The sequence below is a fragment of the Bipolaris oryzae genome, assembly GCF_000523455.1.
Source record: "Bipolaris oryzae ATCC 44560 unplaced genomic scaffold scaffold_78, whole genome shotgun sequence".
NCBI classification, from domain to species: Eukaryota; Fungi; Ascomycota; class Dothideomycetes; order Pleosporales; family Pleosporaceae; genus Bipolaris; species Bipolaris oryzae.
This window is the reverse complement of record NW_006911354.1, coordinates 35,145-58,326: the sequence shown is the minus strand read 5'-3', so window position 1 is coordinate 58,326 and position 23,182 is coordinate 35,145. Positions and strand designations below refer to the sequence as shown.

At 51.1% G+C, this 23,182-nt stretch overlaps 7 protein-coding genes across 7 annotated transcripts; 2 read left to right on the top strand and 5 right to left on the bottom strand.

The window, feature by feature from the left end:
• Window positions 1-1,477: 1,477 nt before the first annotated feature.
• COCMIDRAFT_37369 (uncharacterized protein) lies at window positions 1,478-3,786 on the bottom strand (the record flags this gene model as incomplete). Its single annotated transcript, XM_007690444.1, has 2 exons — window positions 1,478-3,143; window positions 3,686-3,786. 2 exons carry the CDS (start codon window positions 3,784-3,786, stop codon window positions 1,478-1,480), a joined length of 1,767 nt encoding a protein of 588 aa, XP_007688634.1.
• A 2,504-nt stretch (window positions 3,787-6,290) lies between these two features.
• Window positions 6,291-7,238, top strand: COCMIDRAFT_97200 (uncharacterized protein; the record flags this gene model as incomplete). Its single annotated transcript, XM_007690458.1, has 1 exon — window positions 6,291-7,238. One exon carries the CDS (start codon window positions 6,291-6,293, stop codon window positions 7,236-7,238), a length of 948 nt encoding a protein of 315 aa, XP_007688648.1.
• Window positions 7,239-7,438: 200 nt separating this feature from the next.
• Window positions 7,439-8,784, bottom strand: COCMIDRAFT_37367 (uncharacterized protein; the record flags this gene model as incomplete). The annotated part of the gene is made up of 2 exons (XM_007690443.1): window positions 7,439-8,401; window positions 8,470-8,784. 2 exons carry the CDS (start codon window positions 8,782-8,784, stop codon window positions 7,439-7,441), a joined length of 1,278 nt encoding a protein of 425 aa, XP_007688633.1.
• A 1,486-nt stretch (window positions 8,785-10,270) lies between these two features.
• On the bottom strand, window positions 10,271-11,773 carry COCMIDRAFT_26898 (uncharacterized protein; the record flags this gene model as incomplete). The annotated part of the gene is made up of 4 exons (XM_007690435.1): window positions 10,271-10,664; window positions 10,733-11,336; window positions 11,389-11,621; window positions 11,769-11,773. 4 exons carry the CDS (start codon window positions 11,771-11,773, stop codon window positions 10,271-10,273), a joined length of 1,236 nt encoding a protein of 411 aa, XP_007688625.1.
• A 1,118-nt stretch (window positions 11,774-12,891) lies between these two features.
• COCMIDRAFT_97193 (uncharacterized protein) lies at window positions 12,892-13,722 on the bottom strand (the record flags this gene model as incomplete). The annotated part of the gene is made up of 1 exon (XM_007690457.1): window positions 12,892-13,722. The coding sequence occupies one exon, from the start codon at window positions 13,720-13,722 to the stop codon at window positions 12,892-12,894; it is 831 nt and encodes a 276-aa protein (XP_007688647.1).
• Window positions 13,723-14,208: 486 nt separating this feature from the next.
• COCMIDRAFT_97113 (uncharacterized protein) lies at window positions 14,209-16,507 on the bottom strand (the record flags this gene model as incomplete). The annotated part of the gene is made up of 4 exons (XM_007690456.1): window positions 14,209-14,699; window positions 14,751-14,987; window positions 15,042-15,612; window positions 15,668-16,507. The coding sequence occupies 4 exons, from the start codon at window positions 16,505-16,507 to the stop codon at window positions 14,209-14,211; spliced, it is 2,139 nt and encodes a 712-aa protein (XP_007688646.1).
• A 5,742-nt stretch (window positions 16,508-22,249) lies between these two features.
• COCMIDRAFT_5880 (uncharacterized protein) lies at window positions 22,250-22,933 on the top strand (the record flags this gene model as incomplete). Its single annotated transcript, XM_007690428.1, has 1 exon — window positions 22,250-22,933. One exon carries the CDS (start codon window positions 22,250-22,252, stop codon window positions 22,931-22,933), a length of 684 nt encoding a protein of 227 aa, XP_007688618.1.
• Between the last annotated feature and the right edge of the window lie 249 nt (window positions 22,934-23,182).

Below are 23,182 nucleotides of genomic sequence, written 5' to 3'. Positions count from 1 at the left end.
GGTGACTGAGGCCATGACCGTGGGCTTTGTGCTCAGCCTCTTTCTGTCACACGGGTTGTGGAAGCTATTGGGTGCCGCAGCTCCGAGCGTGGTGGCGGAGTCGAAGAGGTGCAGTTGCGATAGCCAATCAGCGCATGGCGCATACTTTGCCCTATCCACATGCAGCCAACGCCCTCTGCCTCATCGCCTTGTCAACAATCAACCAGACTACTGTCCAAAAGAGCTCCATTGGAATCATCGTGTGTTTCATCTCTCTCCAATCGGCTTTGCAACTTCATACAACAGTCAGACAATCACGCCTTGTCTTCTTCTCAGATATATGATGCATCGATATCTACATGAACCGTAGCGCCCTGCCTAACAAACCCCTCCCTAGTCAGCTGCCCGAGTTACATGACGTGATATTGTTTGAAGATCACTAACAAATACCTACTAGGGATACCAAAGAATATCCTGGTAGTTCATACATCACTCCATTGGCTCCACTTCACACTGCCAGTACCGATAAGAAGATCTAGCAAATGACGAGAGCACAACCAAGCGGTCAGCTCTTATCCAAGACTCGCAATGCAATGATTAATTGAAAATAGGCATGATACTTGTGCTGGACTAGCAGGCATCTATTCGACGTAATTGATATGGTGCTCTACTTCTCCAATCACTTTTCCTACCTCATCTTGCACATGATACATAAATCCGAATGTAGTCTCTTGCATATGGAGCTTGCCCTTTGATGGCTAGAAGTAAACCCTGGCTCTATACCGGCACATTCATTAGATAGATGTGTTCCGATGCTTCCACTCCGTGGACCAAAACAGCCGGATAACAATTCACGTCGAACGTCGATCCAAATCACTGCTACAATCATCATAAAGAGCGATATAGATTCTATACAATATTCCAGGTCTCTCATAGAATAAGGCATGGTTTATTTGCCTAATTTTCAATAGCTAAGCAGTGTGTGGTGTGATCGTTATAGCGTGGTTGCACTGTTGTGATACCAGACGCAGTTTTTATCCGGCTATTTTGGTCCACCAAGAACATCTATCACAAGTACTCGCACTCAAACCCCGTATTTCTTTTCATTGTAAGTGGCAGTTGATCAAGATGCTGAGACATCTACCACGATATCGTAGCCACGTGCGAACCATGTCGATCAATTCGTAGGAGTGTTGCGAGATTTCGTCGCGAAAAGTGTGCCAAAGAAGCAGTGAATTCTCAGTCAACATCTCCATCGTGATTCTTGTGTAGAAACTGATGAGGCAGATAGTGGTCCTGATCAGATCCAATGTTTCCTTGTGTGCAAAGAGTGTTGGGTGAGACTGAGACAGTCATGCAGGACCACTGGGTACATCTCAACGCTGTACATGGTAACAACATAGTATCAGATATGGAAGGACGAACTTGGTAAACATTCAATTCGTTAAGTCATTAGGGAGCCAATGTGCTACCAAGGTACTGCACCAGGCAAGTATATTCACGTCGAAGTAACCTTTCCACCCTCGAGATCCCCGCTTTGCTCGATTCTAGCCAAGGGCGGTGGCTCTTGGTTCAATTTGGTTCTCTTGATTCCAAACGATACCAAAAGTCCCAACGCACCAACAACCGTGTACAAGATCCACACTCTCCTCAACGGACCCATGAAGCTTTGATGAACAACTTCCTTCTGAGCCGTAGTAAGGTCGCCAATTTGGACACCTTGGGAGATCGCTTCTCCACTAACTAGTTTAGTGGCAAACTCTGTAGAGATACCACTGTCGACAAGTCTCTGGAAATTGGGCACTGTCAGATACTGAAAGATGACCTGGCTCAGAACTAGACCGATAGCGCCCGAAATCATGCGGACGAAACCAAAAGCCGCCGTACCAGTAGCCATGTCGCTATCTTGTATTTGTGTTTGCAAGGCGATAAGCGGAGCTGCGAAGTTGGGACCAAAACCGAGCCCAATGACGGCCAAGATGCCAATGACTTTCCCGAGATCGAACGACGCGTCGAAAATGATAAGAAGACCGACACCAAGAGTCATCAAGAACAGTCCAATCTGAAGCACTTCGATGAAGCGACCGATTTTCTCAATGATCCATCCTGATGTCAAGGATACAATTGCTAGCGGTATCGCGACGGCAAGCATCAAGAGTCCAGTCGCTGCCGGACTCATTTCGAGGACGATTTGGAAGTAAAGCGGCAAGAAGTATGCTACTGAGTTGAATACCAAAGCATCGCATGCACAGACACCCAGTGCACTGAGGTTGCTGATGTCTCTGAATATGCGCAGGGGCATGATGGGGCTGCCACCGCGTTTGTCCTCCCACCATTGGGAGAACGGAAAAGCCATAAAGATGGCTGATCCAAGGACTATTAGTGAGATAACCATCGGGTTGGCATACGAGCCACCGCTACCCATCTGAAGACCGACCAGCAATAGGACGGCAGCAGTGATGATAGTAGTTATGCCAAGCCAATCGACAGAGGCAAGGCCCTGAAGGAGTGGCGTTCTGGGATCGTGGAGTTCAAGAGTGAAGTAGAGCACAATGATTGAGATCGTAACAATCGGTATGTTGATGTAGAAACACCACTTCCAGCTCAACTCTTCGGCAAATATACCGCCGAGTACGGGACCCAGAGCAGAGGCGAGTGCCCAGGCTGCTCCGACCATGCCCATGTAGAAGGATCGGTTGCGAATTGAAAACAAGTCACTGACACACACGTGTACCAGTACCACGACTCCACCGCCACCAAGGCCCTGGACAGCTCGTCCTGCAACCAGCATGGGGGCATTGATGCTCACTCCGCAGACGATGCTGCCGCCCAAGAAGATGGAGTTCGCGATGAGCAAAACAGATTTTCTTCCAAAGACATCCGACAGTTTACCCCAGAATGGTATCGACGCGGCATTGGTGAGCAGGTAGGCGGATCCAGTCCAGGCATAAAGTGAATCTGGAATTTGGAAAGATTGCGATATGGTTGGCAGGGCGGTAGGTATGAGAACCGTGTCAAGAGCTACCAGAAATAGCGAAAGAGTAAGCGCGACAAATGCTGCCATTATCCGGAACGGCGTTCGACTGTCAGAGGCTGCTGGATTTTTGCTTACGACCGATGAGCGTTGACTGTCGGCTGCAGGTTGCTGCTCATTCTCTTTTATGCTTGTCTCATCCTTTTTGGACTGTATCGGAATAATTTCCACTGTACTCGTAGCATCATTTTGCGAATGGCTCGTATGCCCCGTCTGCGATATCAGTTCCAGCGCGTCAGCTAGACTTGGATCCACAGTGGGCGTCTTAAGCATGGCGGCGAATGCTCAAAACTGTAGCGTAAACGTGACTTTCTTTATCACGCATCCGTCGTATGCGAGCAACTTGGGTATTTGTAGTCAGCCAAGGGCATACCTTGTAACCAGTCTATATCCGTTTCCAGCGCCACCTCATGTCATGATGGAGACCAATCAGCCATGCCAGCCATCAACAACCTTGGACCCCACCTATCTGCGTTTTATGAGCTCTCATACGTCTCCGGCATGAATGCTTGCTGCAGACTGAATTAGTGTATGTTGAAATTGACGAGTAGCATAAGCTACAAACACTCGGTAGGCTTTGGCTTGGGAGGGTTAGCATTAGTGTGCATCAATCGGCTGCACAAATGCGGAACTACCCTACCTACAGATATTGGCTAATGTTAGCCCTCTCACAGTTCATGCAGTAGTCGTAGTACAAACACGGGCCCCGGGAGCTTGTACCCTGACGCCACAAACGTTTCTTGTTGCGTATCCAATGGCGTTTCGTGCCGCATTGTCTGCCTCAACTTTGTCGTTAGTCTTTCAAACGAGCTCCTAGTGCCATGCTCGCATTCTTTGACTCGCCTACTAATACTTGCGTTTGACCAAGATACACGACAGCAATGCCGTGGCGGGGTTGCCTATAACTGAGTTTACTTATTGGCCAACATCTGAACTAACGCCAGATGAGTACACAGTGGCTGATGATGATGTGTAGAAAGTGATGATAAGTGGCCCGCCTCAAGCCCGCATTTTATGGCACGATGTAACAGCAAACGTGCACGATATGACAAGGTACCCTTGATTATTGCGAACGCCATTTCGGGAACAGGTGAGCTACTGTAGCCAAGAAATTCGGGGCCTGTAGTGATGGTATTGGCAATGTGGTAAGGGTGGAGTAGTACGTGGCTTTTCCTATTAGAGGATGTTGTCAATGAAATAGGGTAGTTGAGCGCTTTGAACCGCTTGTCCGGCTTGACGCCATGTGCCTGGTATGGAAAGCTATAGCTAGATTAATCTAGGAGGCTTGGCTTGTGACACATTCTTTCTTGAGCGCTCTTATCCATCGGAAACATTGCTTCTGCTTTTGCTTAAAAGGCAAGATCCGTCGACACGTGAGCGGTGAAAGGCCTTCATAAGCGGTGACTCGCGTGTTGTGCGGCTCCGAGAGGATTTCCGTGCATACAGACTGCTGTGAAAGGTGCTGCTGCATTGTTTCAGGCTCGTTTAGCGATGCTTATTGCAGAAGAAAAAGCATAGAGCGGCGATTACCGACGCATGGCGCTTGATAGTTATCGGCAGAGTAAAATGTAAAGTGTGTATACACGGATCCACAATATTTCATTGTCTTGCAGCAAGGCTGGAGACGTACCCAATCATTGACAGATCTTGAGCTAGAGCGGGGCATGTATGGGATGGAGTACTTGACACTTGACCGTACTTTTCTTACTCTTTCGTCAGCCCCATGGATACCTGGACTTCGCAAACGAGGACAGCCAATAACATCAGGATATGAAGTGGATAGCCGCACGGCGATCGTCCAGATCTCCCACGGGTCTGCAATTTGACGAGAAGGATTGCAGAAGCAAGGACATTCTATGGTATTCGAAGGTCATAGGCCGCTGTAACACAAAGGCGGAGAGAGCGAGCGCTAAGCGCCTGTGTTCCATGGCATCCGCCTACGCAAGGGGCATCAACTGTATGGCACTATGTACTTGCAATAGCTCTTTGTTAGAAGTTTGGTAATGCTTCCCGCTACTAAAATTGCGACTTATTGTGGATCACAACCGTTCGGTCGAGCCGCGGCCACGTAGTCGGTGGCGAGGTGACTCGAGCACTGCATGGAGTGCTGCGCGGAGATGAATGAGATTGGATGCCGAGTTGAAGTGCATGTACCAACCACGGTATGTCAGGGGAAACGAAAGCATGGTGTTGGTGATAGAGGGTGGAGAAAGACTGAAGCAATACTAGAATCCCACCACGGCGCCTAGCAGTCGCAAAGATCCATTGTCCCCATGGTGTAGTGTGTTGTGAGGCACCCTCCATGAGGAAATCAGTCTGATGCCGGTGTCCGTTGCATCACTGCGGCCAGATTGGGCAAAGCGCGCATCTCGCGATAGCATTGAGTGGCCGACTATGGGCAGACGCATGCAGATAACGCTCACGAGGTTGGGTGTGATGAAGATCTCTGGATGATACCACGGTGATGCGGGCAAGGACAAGAAGGAACGCCGGGGAATCTGCGGCCCGATCCCGTCGTCACATCGCACAAAAGTAAACCCCGCACGTACTCTACATCCCATCCGCCCACCTCCCGGCAAGAAAACAAATTGAAAAAGGAAGTACACCTGTCTGAGCCGTTTAGCCAGCTTCCTGGACTTTGTTCTACACCTTATGTGCATGACTTGGCATTGAACCTATAGCCGCTGGTACCCGCTCTAAATATCCAGCGACACGACTTCGTTTCCGCTCATGATAACTCCTTTCAGATTTTTGCATCACTGAGGAAGTCTTGGGAGTCTTCATGCCATGACGAAATAACTGCTTACAACACGTTGCTATGATTACCACATCACCTGCGGCTGCATAGGCGGACACTATACATGGCCACTATACCACATCAACCCTAGTAGTCACGTGCTGATTACTATTCTCCACTAGATGTTGCTGAAGTCACACAATTTCGGTATAGACTTCAGCTGAGTAATTAGTCATAATCGCCCAGGCGCAATGTAAGGATGCAGCGGCCGACGCAGCAATTAAGAATGGACAACACATGTGGTATAGTAGCATCGAACGAAGATACAGCTCCACCACAAGACCCAGTTGACGATAGTTGAAAATAGCACTCAAAATGAGATTGAACAAGTATAAAAAGCCATGATGAGAGTATCAAAATCATCATCTCACAGCACTATTCAGCTCACGCATCACCAACTCTCAAGCATTCTTTCAAGAAACAGCCTTTCCAACTCCCTCAAATCTCCCAGCTCTCTCATCCCCCCCATCCCCACCCAAAATGTCCATCCATAAAGTCCTCATCCTCGGCGCCACGGGCTCCGTCGGCGCCCCCATCCTCACCGCGCTCCTCTCTTCCCCCTCCCTTAGCATAACAATCGGCACACGCAGCAACTCCACCGCCACCTTCCCCCCGGGCGTCCCCGTGGAAACCATCTCCCCCGCCTTCACAACCGCAGAACTAACCACCCTCTTCACGGGCCGAGACGCCGTCGTCGTCGCCCTCTCCACCGCCCCCGTCACAGCCGGGGGCAAAGACGGCCTCGCCTTCCGCCTCATCGACGCCGCGCTGGCCGCGGGCGTAAAGCGCTTCATCCCAAGCGAATTCGGCGCGAACAACCTTGATCCAAGGGCAAGGGCGCTGGTACCAACATACGACATCAAGGGCGACATGCTATCCTACCTCATCGAGACCTGCGAAAAGAGCAAAGGAAAAATGACGTGGAGTAGCATCTGCTGCGGCAGCTGGCTGGACTGGGCGTTGGATCCATCTCTATCCGGGAACTTTCTGGGCATTGATGTCAAGGCGAGGAAGGCCACGGTGTGGGATTCCGGTAACAACAAGTTTGCGGTTACGTCTAGCAAGAATACGGGGAAAGCGGTTGCGCAGGTGCTGTTGAGGCCCGAGGAGACGGCGAATAAGCAGATTTTTCTGTGCGATTTTATGGTTAGTGCTAGGGAGATTGTGGCGGCGCTGGAGAGGGTGAGTGGGGAGGCGTTTGAGGTGGAGAGGGAGAGTCAAGCGGAGATTGAGGCGTTGAAGAAGAAGTATGAGGGTGGGGATGCAAGTGCCACGTTTGGGTTGCTAGCGCTGAGTTTCGGGGCGGATGTAGATGTGGGCTATGATTTCCCGGCTGAGCATCAGGTGTGGAATGAAAAGTTGGAGTTGCCCAAGGTTACGCTGGAGGAGTTGGTGGAGGAGGCTGTGGAGTTGGCGAGGAGGTCGTAGGGGACGAAGTGGAAAAGATAGACATGACCTAATGAATATGAATGGAACTTTTGAATTCCCTCCAGTAACCGTACAACGCCATGCGATTAAATACTGTAGTCTGTAAATATCCAAGCGCCTGTAACACCAAACCTGGCTAAAAGACAAACAAAGCATCACCTATCGTACACACACTACTCTCCTTTTCATAAGAATCAACCTCACGGCTTAAACACAACCGGACTCTTCGGCGGCGTCTCCACCCCCACCGAATCCGCCCTCTTCCGCACCATTGTCGTTCCAGTCCCAGGCACACTATTATCATACTCGTACCACACGCCCTTAACCCTCCGATTCAGCTTCCGTGGCGGCGGGCTAATCCGACTTGCCAGCACCCCACTCGACGTCGTCGACCCCGCCGAGTGCAAACTCGCGGCATCAGACCCAACCATGCTATGATTGTTATGCGTGAAGGACTCGAAACTCAGCATCATGGACTGGCACGTCTGCGCGAGATCTGATTGCGCTTTTGCTAGGGAATTGACGTGGGATAACGTCGATGTGAGGAGATCTTTCGCTTCGTTCTGAGCTTTTTGGCTGCGGTCTTGAGCTTGGCGCGTTGATTCTTGCGATTCGAAGTGTTTGTTGGATAAGGCGATGTAGTGGGATGCGTTTTGGTCGACGAGAGATTGGAGTTTGAGTTGGGAGGCGGAAATTGCCTTTATTTGGATGCTGTTTGATTCGTTGATTTCTTGCATTGCTTGTAGGCCGGTTGATTGGGCGACGGAGAGGGCGTGGACTTGTTCGGCGTTCGTTTCGACAATGTTGGCGAGGCGGGTGAGGCTTTCTGCAAGGCTGTCGAGGGCGGTGGTGTTTGGCTTGTCTTCAGATGGGGGAGGAGAAGAGGGTGGAAGGGCGAGGGTGCCGTTGGCGTGTTGGATGGGGAGGACGACGGGGGAACATGGGGGGCTGTCTTGGGAGGAGTAGAACCATTTGTTGCGGAGGTCAAAGAATTTTAGGTCGTCTTGTATGAGTTCCATGTCTTCGCTGCGCATGATAAAGAATTGGGGGCTCGGGCGGCGGGCGGACGAAGGGTAGTTTTGCTTGACGAGGTGCCACCATTGGGAGCATACGGCAGCCGAGGCGAATGTGAGGATGTAGGGAGGCGAGGATGGGTAGTCGCTCTGTGGGGTCTGTCAGTCTGAATATTCAGGTGCAGATTGTCGCAAAGAGTATAGCAAACGCTACTTACCCGCTTCGCATAGGCGTAGAAGAGAGTCTCGCCTTCCTCTGCCTCTACCTTTCTCTCTTCAGGAGGACGGCTATCACTTGCCTTGCGTGGCGACATGGAGGCAGTGGCCAGTGGAGACTCTGTATTCATCATCAAGCCAGCTGCGAGCGAGATGCTAGGTCTCTTGCGTGTGTGCTGCTGGGATCTTCGCTCTGGCGACGTCTGTCGTCGACTGTGTATACGTCTTTCAAAATTCGAGGTGGTTGTTTGTTCAAATAGGGACTTGGATGAGTCCATAAGAGCAGTAAAGTCGGGCATGCTTTGTGGTCGCGACATGTCTGCGGTTGGTGCTAGTGGAAGGATGTCTGGGTCTGGGTCGGGAATGTAGTGGCAGCAAAAGACGTCGTCAAAGTTATTGGCCAAATGACACCTGAACGACATAAAGCTTCATGAGTTGTCGGCTGCTGTAGTTGCTAAAGATAACAACATCCGGACAAGGGTTGGTGAACAGTGGTAGTGAGTGTGTGGGAAGTGCGGGAACTGGTCCTCATCCTTGTCAATGACCTCACGGTAGCAGGGGATGCTTGGACGTGCATGCGCCATTGAGTGTTTTGGACTAGCGAAAGGCGGACCATCACTCTATCAAGTATCTCATTGAACAATGGCTCCCAGGAAAAGAATCGCGTTGCGCGAGGCTTTGCCACCTCCTCGACGCCAATTGATGCAGATACAGCTGTTGTCCATCCATTCGACAGTCGCCGTCTCATGGCGCGAATGCAGGGGGACGGGTTGCACATTGGAAACGCGAGGTTCAGGGGCGCACGAACGGCCCTAGCCGTAGAAATGAATTTGCATCTGTGTGGCTACGCCATGCTGGCCTGTTGTTTGAGAAGTTCGCGTACGCGTCGGTGGCGATGACGGTTGCAAGAGTTTCGGCTTCCAGGGTAGAGTGGAGATGCGAGCGGGGAATGACGAGAGAGCACGTGCCTGGCGTCTTCACGACAAGGCCCTGGGCCATTACCGTTAATATGCTATGCAGATATCGACAGGATTCCACGACCATTTCTTGCCAGCACTCATGGTTTTTGTTTTTAGTGACAACCGCTGGCTGCATTGGTGTGTGCGTCATAGTTTCTTTTTCTGAAGCACATTCCGCTCAGCAAAACAACGACTTCATTGGGCAATGCCGCACAACGGGGACTGCAGCGCGGCCGAGTGCTCCTTGTCATCTGCTCATTTGGTTTCTAAAAGCAAAATATTCTTCGTCTATCGGCACAGCGGCAAGGCAAGACGTTTTAATGGGCACACGGGTATCAGATGTATGTATGTATGTGTGTATTTGTTGGTGCAGCAGGACTGGTGTTCCGAATGCAAGTGTCGATTCTCGGTAGACACCCGAAGAGCAAACCAGCGATGAGTTCGATGTTGCGATATCTGCCGTCGACTGCATGCCACTGAATCACCCCTCCTTCACGGCCTATATCACCGAACCATTTCCCCCTCACCTGATATGCCGTTGAACCGTACCTCCATCATTGAGTACGTCACCGAATCATGACCCTCCACTCACTAGACCACCAGATAATCATCCTTCACCTGCTGTCAATATGTCATGTACACCTCCTTCTGAATGCCCATCCCCTTTGCCAGTCGGAACAACACTCCCCGTCACAGGGGTGTCTCAATGACCAAGAGTACACCCAGAAAATTGCGCCCAAATGAAAGAAACCCCCCTTTTCGTACTTGCCATTCATGTGCAGTGCGTGCATGACGGAATCCAGGACGCAAAGAATCTGCGGCGCGAGAAACCCGGCCCCTGCTCCTACTCTTCAACCCCCACCTTGACCTCGAAATGTTCCATGTTGTCAAAGCCGTGCTGGGCCAGCCAATTATTAGGGATGACAGACTCGAAATCTGTCATCCAGGCTTCGGCCTTCTCCCTCCGGAAGATGAGGTGTATGTACGGCCTTGATACCACTGGTACACGGAATATCTGGACATTGGGCGGGTAGACGCCATTTGCGGGGAGTATAGGAATGGAAATGGCGAGGAGTTTTGGAGGGATGACCCATCCTGGTGCTGCGACATATATTGTCATCGGAACGCGATGGACACGCACTGAAGCAAGAGACCTGCAGCGCAGGATCTCTTCCCAGCGCTCGTTCGTCTCGGTGTAAGAGTAATCCCTTCGGATTTGATGGCCAAGGAGGCGGTAGCTGTAATACAGTTAGCACATATGTTACTTGCAAAGGCCTGGTTAGGTTGCATAGTGTATGCGACTTACAGATCCTTTATCTCTACATCGCTCTGCCATTGGTAGCCACCCGTGGAGTACCGACTCGTCACAAAGCGACCGAATCCCACCTGCAGTGAGAAACCGTTCATCAAAATCTCAAGCAGAGGTAGCACTTCGATGCCCCTAGGGCCACGTTCTTCTTTGATGGCCGTATCGCGAACTGCGACCGTGATATTGCCGACGAAAGACAGGGTCGAGTCCCGTTCGCCTGAAGGACCGATTGTGGCAAGCTCTCTCGTGGCAGAGGCATAGAAGGCGTTGACATAACCGGGTATGTTGGTTAGGTCAACGCCGATCTCCTGGTTGATAAAGTAGAGAGGGCGAAACTCCCACCTGAGCTGCCGGCTCGCCTGCGTCAAACCCCAGAATGGACGGCTGGTCTCTCGAGGAATAATCTCGGTTTCGGGGCCATTGGTGATGCTGCTATCGCTTGACAGTCTCTCGTCATACTCCTGGGCAGTGATGTCTGAGGGGAGGGTGCGGCTTCGGTCAAGCCGGGTACGAGGACGTAGAGAGGCGATGCGTGGCCGGTGAACAAGTACAAGTTGTGTCTCCTCGACACACATGTACTCGTAGATTCTGTTCCGGATCTCTGTTACTGGTTAGCTTAGATTGCTTTCGCCGTTATAATCAGTAGTACCTACCTCCAGGGAGATCCAGGAAACGGAAGGATTTTGCACCTTCACGTTTGCGAGCCTCAGTTGGCTCGGACGTCTCCGTACCCGCGGTGGAAGCTTGGCGTGTTGTGCTTCTCCTGAATGAACGCTTCTGGATGCCGACCGTAGAGCCGCGGCGAGGAGTTGAGGTAGAGCGAGGAGTCGAGGCAGAGCGAGTTCGTCTTCCCTTGTCAATAGGGTTCACTTCATGCTTACCAGAGCTCCCATTTCATACAAAAAAGAATATAAAAACAATAACAACAACAACAAGGTTGAACGAACGATATCAAAACAGCATCAACTACCACAACAACGGAAACACGAAGGAATCAATACTAAAACTACAACAAGGGGCGGGGGGTACCTACGCCATGTTGATACGTGTCGGTCCTTTGCTGTCACTTGACAGGACGTGAAGTGTAGTCGATAGTGTGTTATAAAAGGGAGCTGACTGCGCGAGTTGCGTCTGGACCAGATAGCTGGAATCTTTTCTCTTGAAAAGATACTTTTCAGCTTGATCAGGAGCTTCTTTGGGACTATCAGCCCCCAATTGTGAGTAGGGAAAGGATAAGAACAGTGGAGCGAGCGAAGATACATATACCCCTGAGAAGCCACTGACAAGCAGAGGTGAGCGAGAAACTTTTGCGGCTGGACAAACGCCGGTGGTAGATGAACTCGCAGTGATCAAGTGTCGAGATGACCGTGCTTTCACGGTAAAATGGGCATGTCTCCTGGTGAGTGGCGAAGATGTTGGTTTCTACCAGCTTTATTGTGGATATTAAATCCGTACTATTCAGTGAGAAGCGGGCCAACTCATTGGATCACTTCGTTCTATCGACAGCCAAAGTAGTAACTGTCAATCTGGAGGATCGCAGTTATGCTATGTTGACTGCTGTAGCACTGAGGTTTTTCGACATGGAAGCAGCATCTCGAGAGGTTTTAGCTAAAGCGAACACAAAGGCCTACTCCCTAGTTCCGTCCCTCTTCTCCAACATCCAACACTTAGTCGTCGGCAAAACCCTCGTCTTCAAGCACGAAATAGGCTCTAGCACCGTGGCCAAGGACACCACGATTCTTTGGATTGTTCGCTCTCATACCTCGCCTGGCGGGGCAAAGAGGTTAGGTTAACTCCGCACTGCCTCAAGAACGTCAGCGTGAATAGCTTCGGAGGGGAGGTCTGGCTTCGCGTCGGCGTCGGTACGTGGGTGTATGGCCTGGGGAATCCTATGGACTATCGTCCAAACGGTAATAGTGAATACTATCCGAGAGTAGCGTTCAAGGAGCACGTTTGTCGCATTTTGGACGTTATATGTCTTCACTACATTCACTGAGTGTCGAAGTAGATACCAAAGCGTATACACTGTATCCCTAACCCTGTCAGAAACCACTGTTGCCACGTGGGTTTCATTAAGGGCCATGTACCAAATACCAAAACTTCAACTCATAAACTCATAAATTCATCTCTAAGTCTTCGTTTCGTATGCCTTGGGCTTATGGTAGTACGTATCCACCATCAATAATACAATCGCTTCCCGTCATATAACTCGACGCATCACTCGCCAGATACAAAAACAGTCCCTTGATCTCCTTGACATTGCCCTGTCGTCCAAGAGGAATCATGCGCAGTCCTTCGTTGATAACCAGCGGACCCGCACCCATCTTTGTGTCGAAGAATCCCGGGCTAACAATATTTACCCGTGCAAACTCCCTCCACTCGCGTGCCAGCGACTTGCCCAGATGCGATACGAAAGCTTTTGTGCCGTTGTAAATTGGCTGGTCAACGGGTACATTGACAATGTGGGCCGAAATACTCGATGTGAGGATCAAGTTGCCGAATCCCTGCTTCTTGAATACCTCGCCTGCGTACTTGGCGCAGTAGACTGGTCCGTCGACGTTGACACGCATGAGGTTGTGGTAGGACTCTAGTGTTTGGTCGAGCAGCGGCTTGCTATCTCCTGTGCCTGCGTTTGCGACGAAGCAGTCGATGCGGCCAAAGTCCTCGACAACTTGCTTGACGGCTTTTTCTACGGCGGCGGCATCGGTCTGGTCGACGCTGTACGCTTTTGTCTTGACTCCGTGCTCTTTTGCTAGGTTCTCCGCGCGCTCAACGGCTTTGCTGTTGGAATTGTACCACAGGGCTACGTTGCCTCCCGCTTCGGCCATGGCATCTGCGACGGCACCGCCAATGCCCTCGGCTGCTCCATTGACGACAATGGTCTTGCCCTTCATGCTGAATTGTTCCAGCACATTGTAAGGAGTATCAGGCACCGGCTTGGGAAAGCCAGCGCGTGGCGTTTGACATTCTTCCACTAACATGGACATGTTGGCGGTATTGATATGGTGTAAGGCTTAGGTGAGAATTAGGGCTATTCCAAGTGAGGTGCCTGTGGGAGGGGTGTTAAGTGCCGAGATATGCGGTTGACGTGCAAGGCTTATATACATTTTTCTGAAATCCGGAAGAAATACCATTTCCAACGAATACGACAGACCATACTTGCCCCACGATCCCCAATGCTGGGTATGTCTGCGTCACGGGTAGGTGTTGTGGGGCAGACCTGGAGGACTGTCGTCCGGGGACTCGTTCTCATACGGTCCGATCTCTATTCCAAGACTAGACCGCACCTCGGCTAACCTTCCTTTGCCACAGGCCCGGCTTACTGAAAACGATGCTGTCGTGCACTCTGGCACTACATCCATCTCCATCGAGGCGCATGAGATATGGAGCTTCGGGCAAAATGCCGCTTGAATTAAAGTTCTAATGTTTTACTCGATGTACAAGAAGAGAAAGGTTGACGCTTTTAAACACCTTTACTGTTCCTTGCTCTTCTCCTGGTGCAGTCCCCCGTTTTCGCCATTCAGACTCTCCCTTTCTGTCATCTCTCCACTCTCAGCCGCTTCCGATCCTTTGCTCTCCTCGTCTCTCTTCTTGTCCTGCACGATATCCGGCGCCGGTGCAAACTTTCTCTTGCCTCGGATCTTCTTCCCGTACACGTAAAAGAATACAGGCATAGGTACCAATACAGCGGCTACACATCCAAGCAATGTGCTTGCCCACTCAATTCCCATGCCCTCAAACATGAATGTAGCGAAAAGAGGAAATACGCCTCCAAAAATGGAGCGCATGAACGTGTTTGCGGCAATGGCGGAAGCGGCGAACATGAGATAAGCATCCACAATGTAGTTGAGCAAAGAGAGGAAAATAGAAAAGATTCCAAATCCAGTAAAGAGACCAGAGAGAACAGGAACAATCCAGTGGACATTTCCAGTGTAACCCGACCAGCCAAACCAGAATAGACCAGCTGTTGTGCGTTAGCAGGGGCCAACCGAAATCTTGTTAGACAACCACGTACCAGAAAAGAGAACACCGCCAACCATGGCAATTGGTAAACGCCACTCTGGGACTGGAATATTGTTGTTTGCCGCCAGCTTCTTGGCGTATCGTGGGTTGTCACATACGACAACGATGAAAGCTATGACTTCACCAGCAACCAGACCAAAGTAGGCGAGACCGCCGATGCCGGCACTCCATCCATACACACGTTGGAAGACGAAAGCATAGGCAGTCAGGAAGAGGTATAGTAGGCCATCTGGTAGAATTAGCATGCCGTCCTGAAGCGAAGAAACACAATTCTTGGACTTACAAATAAAGCTCATGTAAATGGTAATGAGTAAGACGATGGGCTCTGTGAACAAGATACGCATGGGCCTGCTGACGTTCTTAATAATCAGCTCCTTAAAGTCAACCTCAATTTCCTCTTGCTTTGCGTGTATACCCCAGTTCTTTGTTCGACGTCGGAGCTCGCTTGCCTTGTTGATAAGCACTACGGGTGGATACGTCTCTTCCATGAAGAACAATAGTAACCCAAACGCCAGGAATCCCATGAAACTGGAAACGTATTCGGTCCACCTCCATCCAAGGTAGCTTTCCGTGATGAAGCCACCGATAAAAGGGGCAAGCAAAGGTCCCATGAAAACCGTGGCAGAAAAGACGGCGACAGCTAGACCACGGAGCCGGTTGTCAAACATGTCGGCGAAGACAGCTGCGACAATGGCTAATGGTGATGATCCAAAGAGACCAGCGAAAAAACGGGAAATCATAATGGTTTGGAGATCTTTGGCTACGGCGACAGCGATGCTGAAGATGGCGAATCCAAGGGCGGCGATGATGAGAGGGGGTTTTCGGCCATAGAGCTCGGAGAAGGGTGCCCACATCTGCAGCTTGTCAGTACATTATGTCTTTGGTTGGGTGGCGTGGACATGTACACACCAAAGGTCCAAAGGCATATCCAAAGACGAACAAACTCGTGCCCAGCGTGCCTACAACGTTTGCTACACCAAACTGGCGAGAGACGGGAATTGTTGCAGCTGAAAAGATGCTGGAGCCCATGGTCGCAGCGAGCGCATCAAAAGCCAGCATAGCACCGATTCCTAGCTTCTTCTTCATAGGCCAATTTTGCGGGTGTAGTGGGTCATCTACGCCATCAAACTCGACAACATATTCTTCCCTGTCGGGCAGAGGCGGAGGAAACGGCTTGCCAGCTCCAAGGTTAGGCAGAGGCTTCTCGGTACGGCGTCGTGTTAGGGTTCTGGACAGACGTGAATCGGACGGCGAGGCTCCAACGGTGCCGGCATGCTGGCTGCGATGTGTTTCTATGCGGCGGATTGCTTCAGGATGACGTTCGGTGGGGTGCAGGGTGAGGTAGTTTGCGCTCGAGGTTTGCGAGTTGACAGTCGGTCGGCGGTCGCGTGCAGGCGTCGAATGTGCGGTTCGGATTTCCTCGAGACGGGCGCTGTGTGTCGAGGCTGAGCTTGCAGAACTCGTAGTCGAGGTAGAGGATGTGCTGTGGCGTGACAGAGGCGATGCGACTTCCTCGACTTCCTCTCTCACGGGCGTTGCTTCTTCCTCGCGTGGGACTGGCGATTCGCTCGCTCTGCGCTCTCCACGCTCATGGGCTGCGATGTTGCGTTCACGCTCAGCAAGAGTCTGATCGTGCATATGGCGCTGGTGGTACTGCTCGCGAAACTGGCGATTGGGATCCCATGTTGAATAGACTTTTGGGTTCGCATTGGCCTCGTTGCGCAGAACCTTGTAGTCTTCCTCCTGCATGGTGGTGGCACACTTGTCTCTGGTCCAAGTCTGGTAGCAGTTTTTCGTGGTGGTCGAATGCGAGAAAGAAAACAATCTTGGGCAGCCCGAGGCTAGCCACTCAATGCCGAAAGTTCGAGCCTGACGTCGGGCGATCGTAGTGGAGCTGGTGGATCTTGCCTACTAGTACGCGACGGGAGGGCTGTTTATTAGTCTCGTCGTATATCCGGGAGTTGGGCATGGCTGGTGTCGCAACTTGACGGCCCTATTATTGCAGCCGGCCATTGGAAAAAGAGGTGCTCCATATACTCGAGCATGTCGCTCTGGGCCCGACAGTGCCGTCGATCTAGCCATGACCATTGCTGTGTCACCACCAAAACGAGCAGAAAAAGTTTGGGTTCGGGTATGGAAGTGTGGCTGAGTAAGCGATAAGTGGCTGACCGAGCGCAGGCGGTGAGGCGCGGCCGAAGTTTTTTGGTGGGCAGAACGGGCGCAACGGGAACAAATCTTTGCCGGGCACATACGTCACTCCACCAACATGCTTGGTAAGCCCCTCAACACCAAAGGCGCTGCCGTCACTGTGCATCTGCGCCTATCGTTGATTCGGCTTGCAGTCGGGGGAGAGATTACGAAGCATTCCGTCTTCTCTTTTGCATGCATGTAAGTGCGTGTACACAAGTATTGAGTACACGAGCCTTCTAACAACCGCCGAACAGATCCACAGGTCCTCGGAACACCCCTTGTGCAACATGGCCCAATCACAACGCCCCACCCGTCATTAATAACAACGCTGCACAGACCATGCACTCACAGCCCTTCTTATTTTATTCTACATTCACTCGGCCAAGCTAGGCACATACATATCACATACCTACTGTACTACCTACACCTAGTCTTAGTACTGTAATAAGGCCCCAAGCAGCCTGGACTATGTAGTCGCCGACCTACCCATCGTTCAACAGCATCCCGCACAAAGGTGCATCACACACCCCCACCGCATCAAGTAGAGTACACGGCTGCCCACGCATGTTGAAAACATGTTCTTTTCCCACTGTGCTACCATGATGCCTGCACGACCGGGACTATTACTACGGGCAGTTCTGGCAATGTGTTAGAAGAGCAACGGGGTCACTAACGCCTTCTCCACATCCACTGCCCCTTTTTATCCGCTCAGGCGAAAACGAAACCTGTCACCGAGGTCCGCAGCCTGTTAACAATACTACATGCTCTTATATGTAGTCCTTTTTCTTTTGTGCCTCGCAAGACTGTACTTTTGGCACTCGGTCCACGCCGGAAAGGTTGCCGTTCGCCCCCGCGCTGCACGGCAGCCACCGATATCGATCGAATCCTTCAGTGTGAGCAGATGGGGCGAGATGCATTGCCATCGTACAGCAGTCGTCACCTCCGGCTTGTGATGCGACGCTACACATACTAGGTGTACTGCCCGTTGGCATCATAGCCAGAGCGGAGTCTCGCCGCCGCCTCTTATACGGCAGAGCAAAGTCTCGTGGTTTCAATTCACTGCGAACCTGCGACATGTGCTAGGGCCAGCAACGCTTCTATACCAAAAGGATACATGTATTTTGCCCCATAAACGGTTCTAGCAGCGGATAGCTACATCCGTCGCTTTGGCGCATTTGCCCAGTTCATGTCGGTAGGCCGCTGTCAGATGCACGCTAGTCAACGGCGCTCCGGCATGTTTCAGCAAAAGCAAACATGAACGAGCAAGCCCATACCCTTTGCAAAAGTTCCTGCAGCACCAAGAGCCACACCTGACCCGACGATTCCAAGGCTTGCTTTGATGGCTGCCATCGAAACGTCATAAGTCATGTTGTATATGTCAGAATGCTGGCCAGTCGACGCGTATTCTGCCTCTTCCGCTGGAATGCTAGCCATCCGGCCCTCTGAGGCGTCTCACGTATATGTGAATATCCCAGACTCTAACCTCCTTCTATACTCCAGACTGTGAAGAAGAAAAAAAGTTCAGTCACCCATGTATGAGCGGCATGTAACGCGCGGCTTCTTCCGATGGCAATAATGTACTCTCAAGACGAACCGTCCACCAGCACATCTCAACCTGCATCACCATGAGCACACTCTGTTTGGCAGAGTACAGATATCCAGACCAGACAACAAACCAACCACGTCAACAATCGCATGACTTTAATACTACTAAACATTCGAAACATCCTTTGCAACACAGCCGTCACTTTGACTTCGCCTCCCACCCTCCCCCCACTTTCCCAACCCACGCCGCTCGCTTGTCAAGCCCACTGCAGTTAGGCCCCTGTCACAACGAACGCCGGGACGCCTGGACGTCTAGACGTAATTAACGGCAGCTTCTCTTTACTTTTTCTTGCTTCAGGTTTGCAAACCCGGTAAAAGAATTCCTTTCGTGGCAATTGCTGCGCAGATTGCATCAATCGGATTCGTACCTCTCTGCAGTGCATAATCATACATGCATTCCAGCCCGCTCATTTCCGCCACTCTGCCTAAAGAGTCACATTTTGTGGGCCAAGAGCTGTCACTGTAGCATCTGTCCTTTAGGGGTCCCCGATCTGGATGCAGGTGCATACATATAGACCGGCAGCCGGGGATAATAGATCTGGTATATGTATGTCCCGCGAACGGTGCAGTGACGTTTCCGGTCTGGGCAGCCCACACGCCCGCAATGGTTCGAGCAACAATTGATTTCATTCAGCGCTTGGCACTACCTCGGGCAAATCGTCGACCAGGACCACACTGGCGGGAGCGTCCGATTTCCGCCTTTTGGATCCATATCAGCCCCGCTTGCGCCGCTGCCGGCTTCCAAATCCTGACGCTCAATGGGTCTTTCCAGATTGGAAAACTCTCAAACATGGCGCACTGACTCAAAACCCTCATGGGGAGAGAAACATGTAGATGGCAGAGGCTATTTCAGTGCCTTTGCGGGTTGAGAACCTACATCCTTTTACCCAAACCACGGTGGAAATCTACTGTGTAAAAAGTAATAATGCGTCAGCAACTTCGACAAATGAAGAAAATCACGCCCGTTCATCTCCACTGTTGTCCTTGTTTTTTCACCGATCAATCGGACGAGAAATCTCTTCGGCACGTTAAGCACATCCGTCAAAACGGACATGTCAGAGGTCGGCGACGAATGACATGCCCCTGTCGACTAAGTAGAAATCCCCATGCGAACCCGAGCCCTGAGCGACGTGTAGCTTACATGGGATCTCCGCGTTGCGGGCTAGTGGATGCAAGTGCCTCCAAAGCTGGCAATTCTCTCGAGTACGGGTCATGCGGGATACTACCATGGTGGTTAACTCAATGGTCCTATGCATTGGTTGGGCCCTTTATTTTCTTTTTTTGTACTCCATCCACTTTTCCAAAGCCCTAGTCAAGCTGTTACGACGCCCCGTCCCTTACTTACTCAGAACGTCTTGGCTTGCGAGAGCCACCAGGCACATATGGGAGGCATGCCTTCACTAAAAAAAAACGTCACTGACCTTTGTTACACCTCAAACATCTCAAGCATAGCAGAGCATCTTTTCTTTCTTTTCATAATGCCTGGTGGACTTTACCCTCCTCTGGAGGTCTCACAGAGCTGGCCAGCCCCCAACTATGAGAACCCAGAGCTGCGATCAGACGCCATCATCATACTGGCCTATGTCCTAGGACCACTCAGTGTGTGCTTGTGTCTCATCAGGCTATGGGTCAGGATATACCACCAGAAGAGTGCAGGAGCGGACGATTGGCTGATGCTGGCATCTATAGTCAGTTCCATTAACCCAATCACTCTCCTATGCTGACTGTTATAGCCACCTACAATTGCTTTGACAGCTCTGTATCCCCTTGGTAAGTTGGATATTCCTGTTGGGAAAAAAATACATCTAACACATGTTAGCGACCAAGCAGGCTTTTGACAGACACGTCTGGGATTTGGACGCTTATACCGACCCACAGCGCGTGGTCATTGCCAGAAAATACGTCTTGGCGACCGAGACTATCTTTTGCGTCGCCACTGGGCTGGTCAAGGTGTCTATCCTCTTGTTCTACCGCCGACTGTCATCTCGTGTGGTATCACGGGGGTTTTTCTGGACCACCTGGATTGCGATTGTATTCATCGCTGCCTACAGCATCGCTTTGACGATTGCTCCTATTGTCGGCTGCCAACCGGTAGAGGCATTTTGGGAGCAGTTCAACCCAATCAAAAAACTGCAAGGGTATGAGTTCCATTGCTTTGATGAAGGTGCCGACGTCCTCGCTGCCAGTATCATCTCGGCAACGCAAGATCTTCTCACTGCTATCCTACCTACATTCCTGTACTGGAACCTCCAGATCCCCCTGCGACAGAAATTGGCATTGTTCGGCATCTTTGCCATGGGTTACGGAGTCGTTGCGCTGGGTGCGCTACGTGCCTACTACAGCTGGCACGCCTTTTACAACACTTACGATATCACATGGGCCACGTACGACCTTTTCCTCACCTCTCTCCTCGAGCTACACATTGGTTGCTTGTGCGCCAATGCCCCAGCTCTCAAGGTCTTCTTCAAGCATTTCTTCCAGGAGAAGCTCACATCAAGATCACGAACCAAGACGCCGGCCGACTCCAAAGACCGTGCTAGTCCAAACGGCTCATCGAAGCCAAGCAAGTCTAGCTTATGGAGCAAGATAAGCTCTGTACTGGAGACCGGAAACGAAAGCGGGATGCGTAGTACAAGAGGATACCTTGACTCTCATGCCGGTATGACGGTGGACTCTCACGGTGGGGTGTTTGTCCGAAAAGACATGCAGGTTCATCACTCTCCAGCAAGCAGCGTGCCTGAAAGCCCTGCTGGAAGACCTGTTTCATCTATGACCAACGATAACATCGTCGATCACTACTACGACGATATTGAACTTGGTCTTTACACCACACGCAATTCCGGTACATCAAGCGTATACTCGCCAAGGAGCTTTGACAACGCCGCTCCCAGTGCTATCCCACCGCTCCCCACATCACCAGCATCTGTTTCTCATGAGCCTTTGACAGCACACCCTGTTTCTCCCATTGTCGCGGAACCTCCTAAGAGTCCGGTACTTCCAGTGCCGGCAGTAGAAAACCCGACATTTCAGAGGGCTCCTACGCCACTTCCATCACGGGCTCCAAGCCACCATCGACCAAGCTGGCAGACTTGGTGATGACGACGCATGCAGCGCATGCCCTGTTCTACGAATATGTGTTATGCCACTAGTGCAATGTTATCTTCCTTCCTGCCCAAACTCTCATCTCTCATCCGGAGTTTTATGTCTACGAAACGCCTTCCATGGGGACTGGCCACCAGCACCGGTTGTTGTCACAATGATTTCCCTCGTTTGTATCAATCTAGGCTGGCTCTTTGATCTTTCTCTTCATATGGGGTACCATTGGTGGGCATTTGTTCTGTTTAGTTTTCTTCTTTTTTCGTTTCTTCCTGTTCTATACCAAGTGACCCGTCTCGCTCCTTCGCTCAAAAGCATGTTTTTTTTATGTAGTAATGAAAGTCATATTATCTTGCTCGAAGGTCATGAGTTGTGGGTGCAGAATGGCGCCGCTTTCTTCACTGTGAACTCTCTGGTAAAACGCAAAACAAGAGAAAGAGAACAGTATGACCAATTCAAAATAGGAAGGTGCGTATCTTGTCAATCACGCCCTTTCAATAATCAAATAATGACATTTCTCTATCTAGAACAAGAAAAAAACCCTCTTCGATGACTCATACTACAAAACCCTCCGAACATCCTCTCCTCAATCAAACCATAATGGCATCATCACCAACCACGCCCTCCCTCTCCCTCCTCCTCCAACCAACCCTCTACACCTCCCCAACCATAAAATCCACCCCCCACCTCTCCACCGCCCTAACGTCCCTCATAAACTCCGCCTTCTACCGCTCCGCATCTTCAAATGCCAACTGGAACACTTCGATCCCACGCTTTGACTCGGCAGACGAGCTGTGTAAGATGGTAGGGGATGAAGGAAGTGTGATTGCCGTCTTGTATTCTTCTCGCGCCAAAACCAAAGCGGAAGAGTCCAGGGAGAAAGACGATGGGGGAGAGGAGGAGGAGGAGGAAGAAGAAGGGGAGAGAGAAATAGTAGCTTGTGCAGCAGCCATACCCTGGAAGGGCGGTTGGCACCGCGAGGGTTCCTGTACGGAAAGCGGGTGGGAGGTTAAAACGGTGTGTGTGGCTGAGGGATATGTGGGCAGGGGACTTGCGAGTCGGCTGGTAGAGTTTCTGGGGGGTTATTTGTGTGCTCGGCGGAAGCTGGAGGAGAAGGAGGAGGGCAAGGTGACGCTCTGGCTCCTCGTCGCCGACGACCTCAACGGCGCATACTGGCGGCGCCGCGGCTGGGAAGAAGTCCGGCGGAGGAGGGAGGGGAAGGGGGTGTGGGGGTGTAAGGGGGAGTTTGACATGGTTGTTTTGAGAAGGGAGTTTCCAATTTAATACTATAACGTAGAATTTGGGGGTTGGGGGGGAGGGGGGATGTTTTTTTTTCCAAGCAAGGTATAGAAACTAGGGGTTTGTTACGAGAATAGAAGGCGGCATCTAACTCGCGAATACCAGGCATACATAGAGAGACAGACAGAGAGAGAGAAGACTACGCAAACTTACACTATGCAACTAACAAGTTTTTCCCCCCCCCCCTCCCTCCCCGTCGCCTTAATCTTCACAAATCCAGTCGGTTCCGTCGTT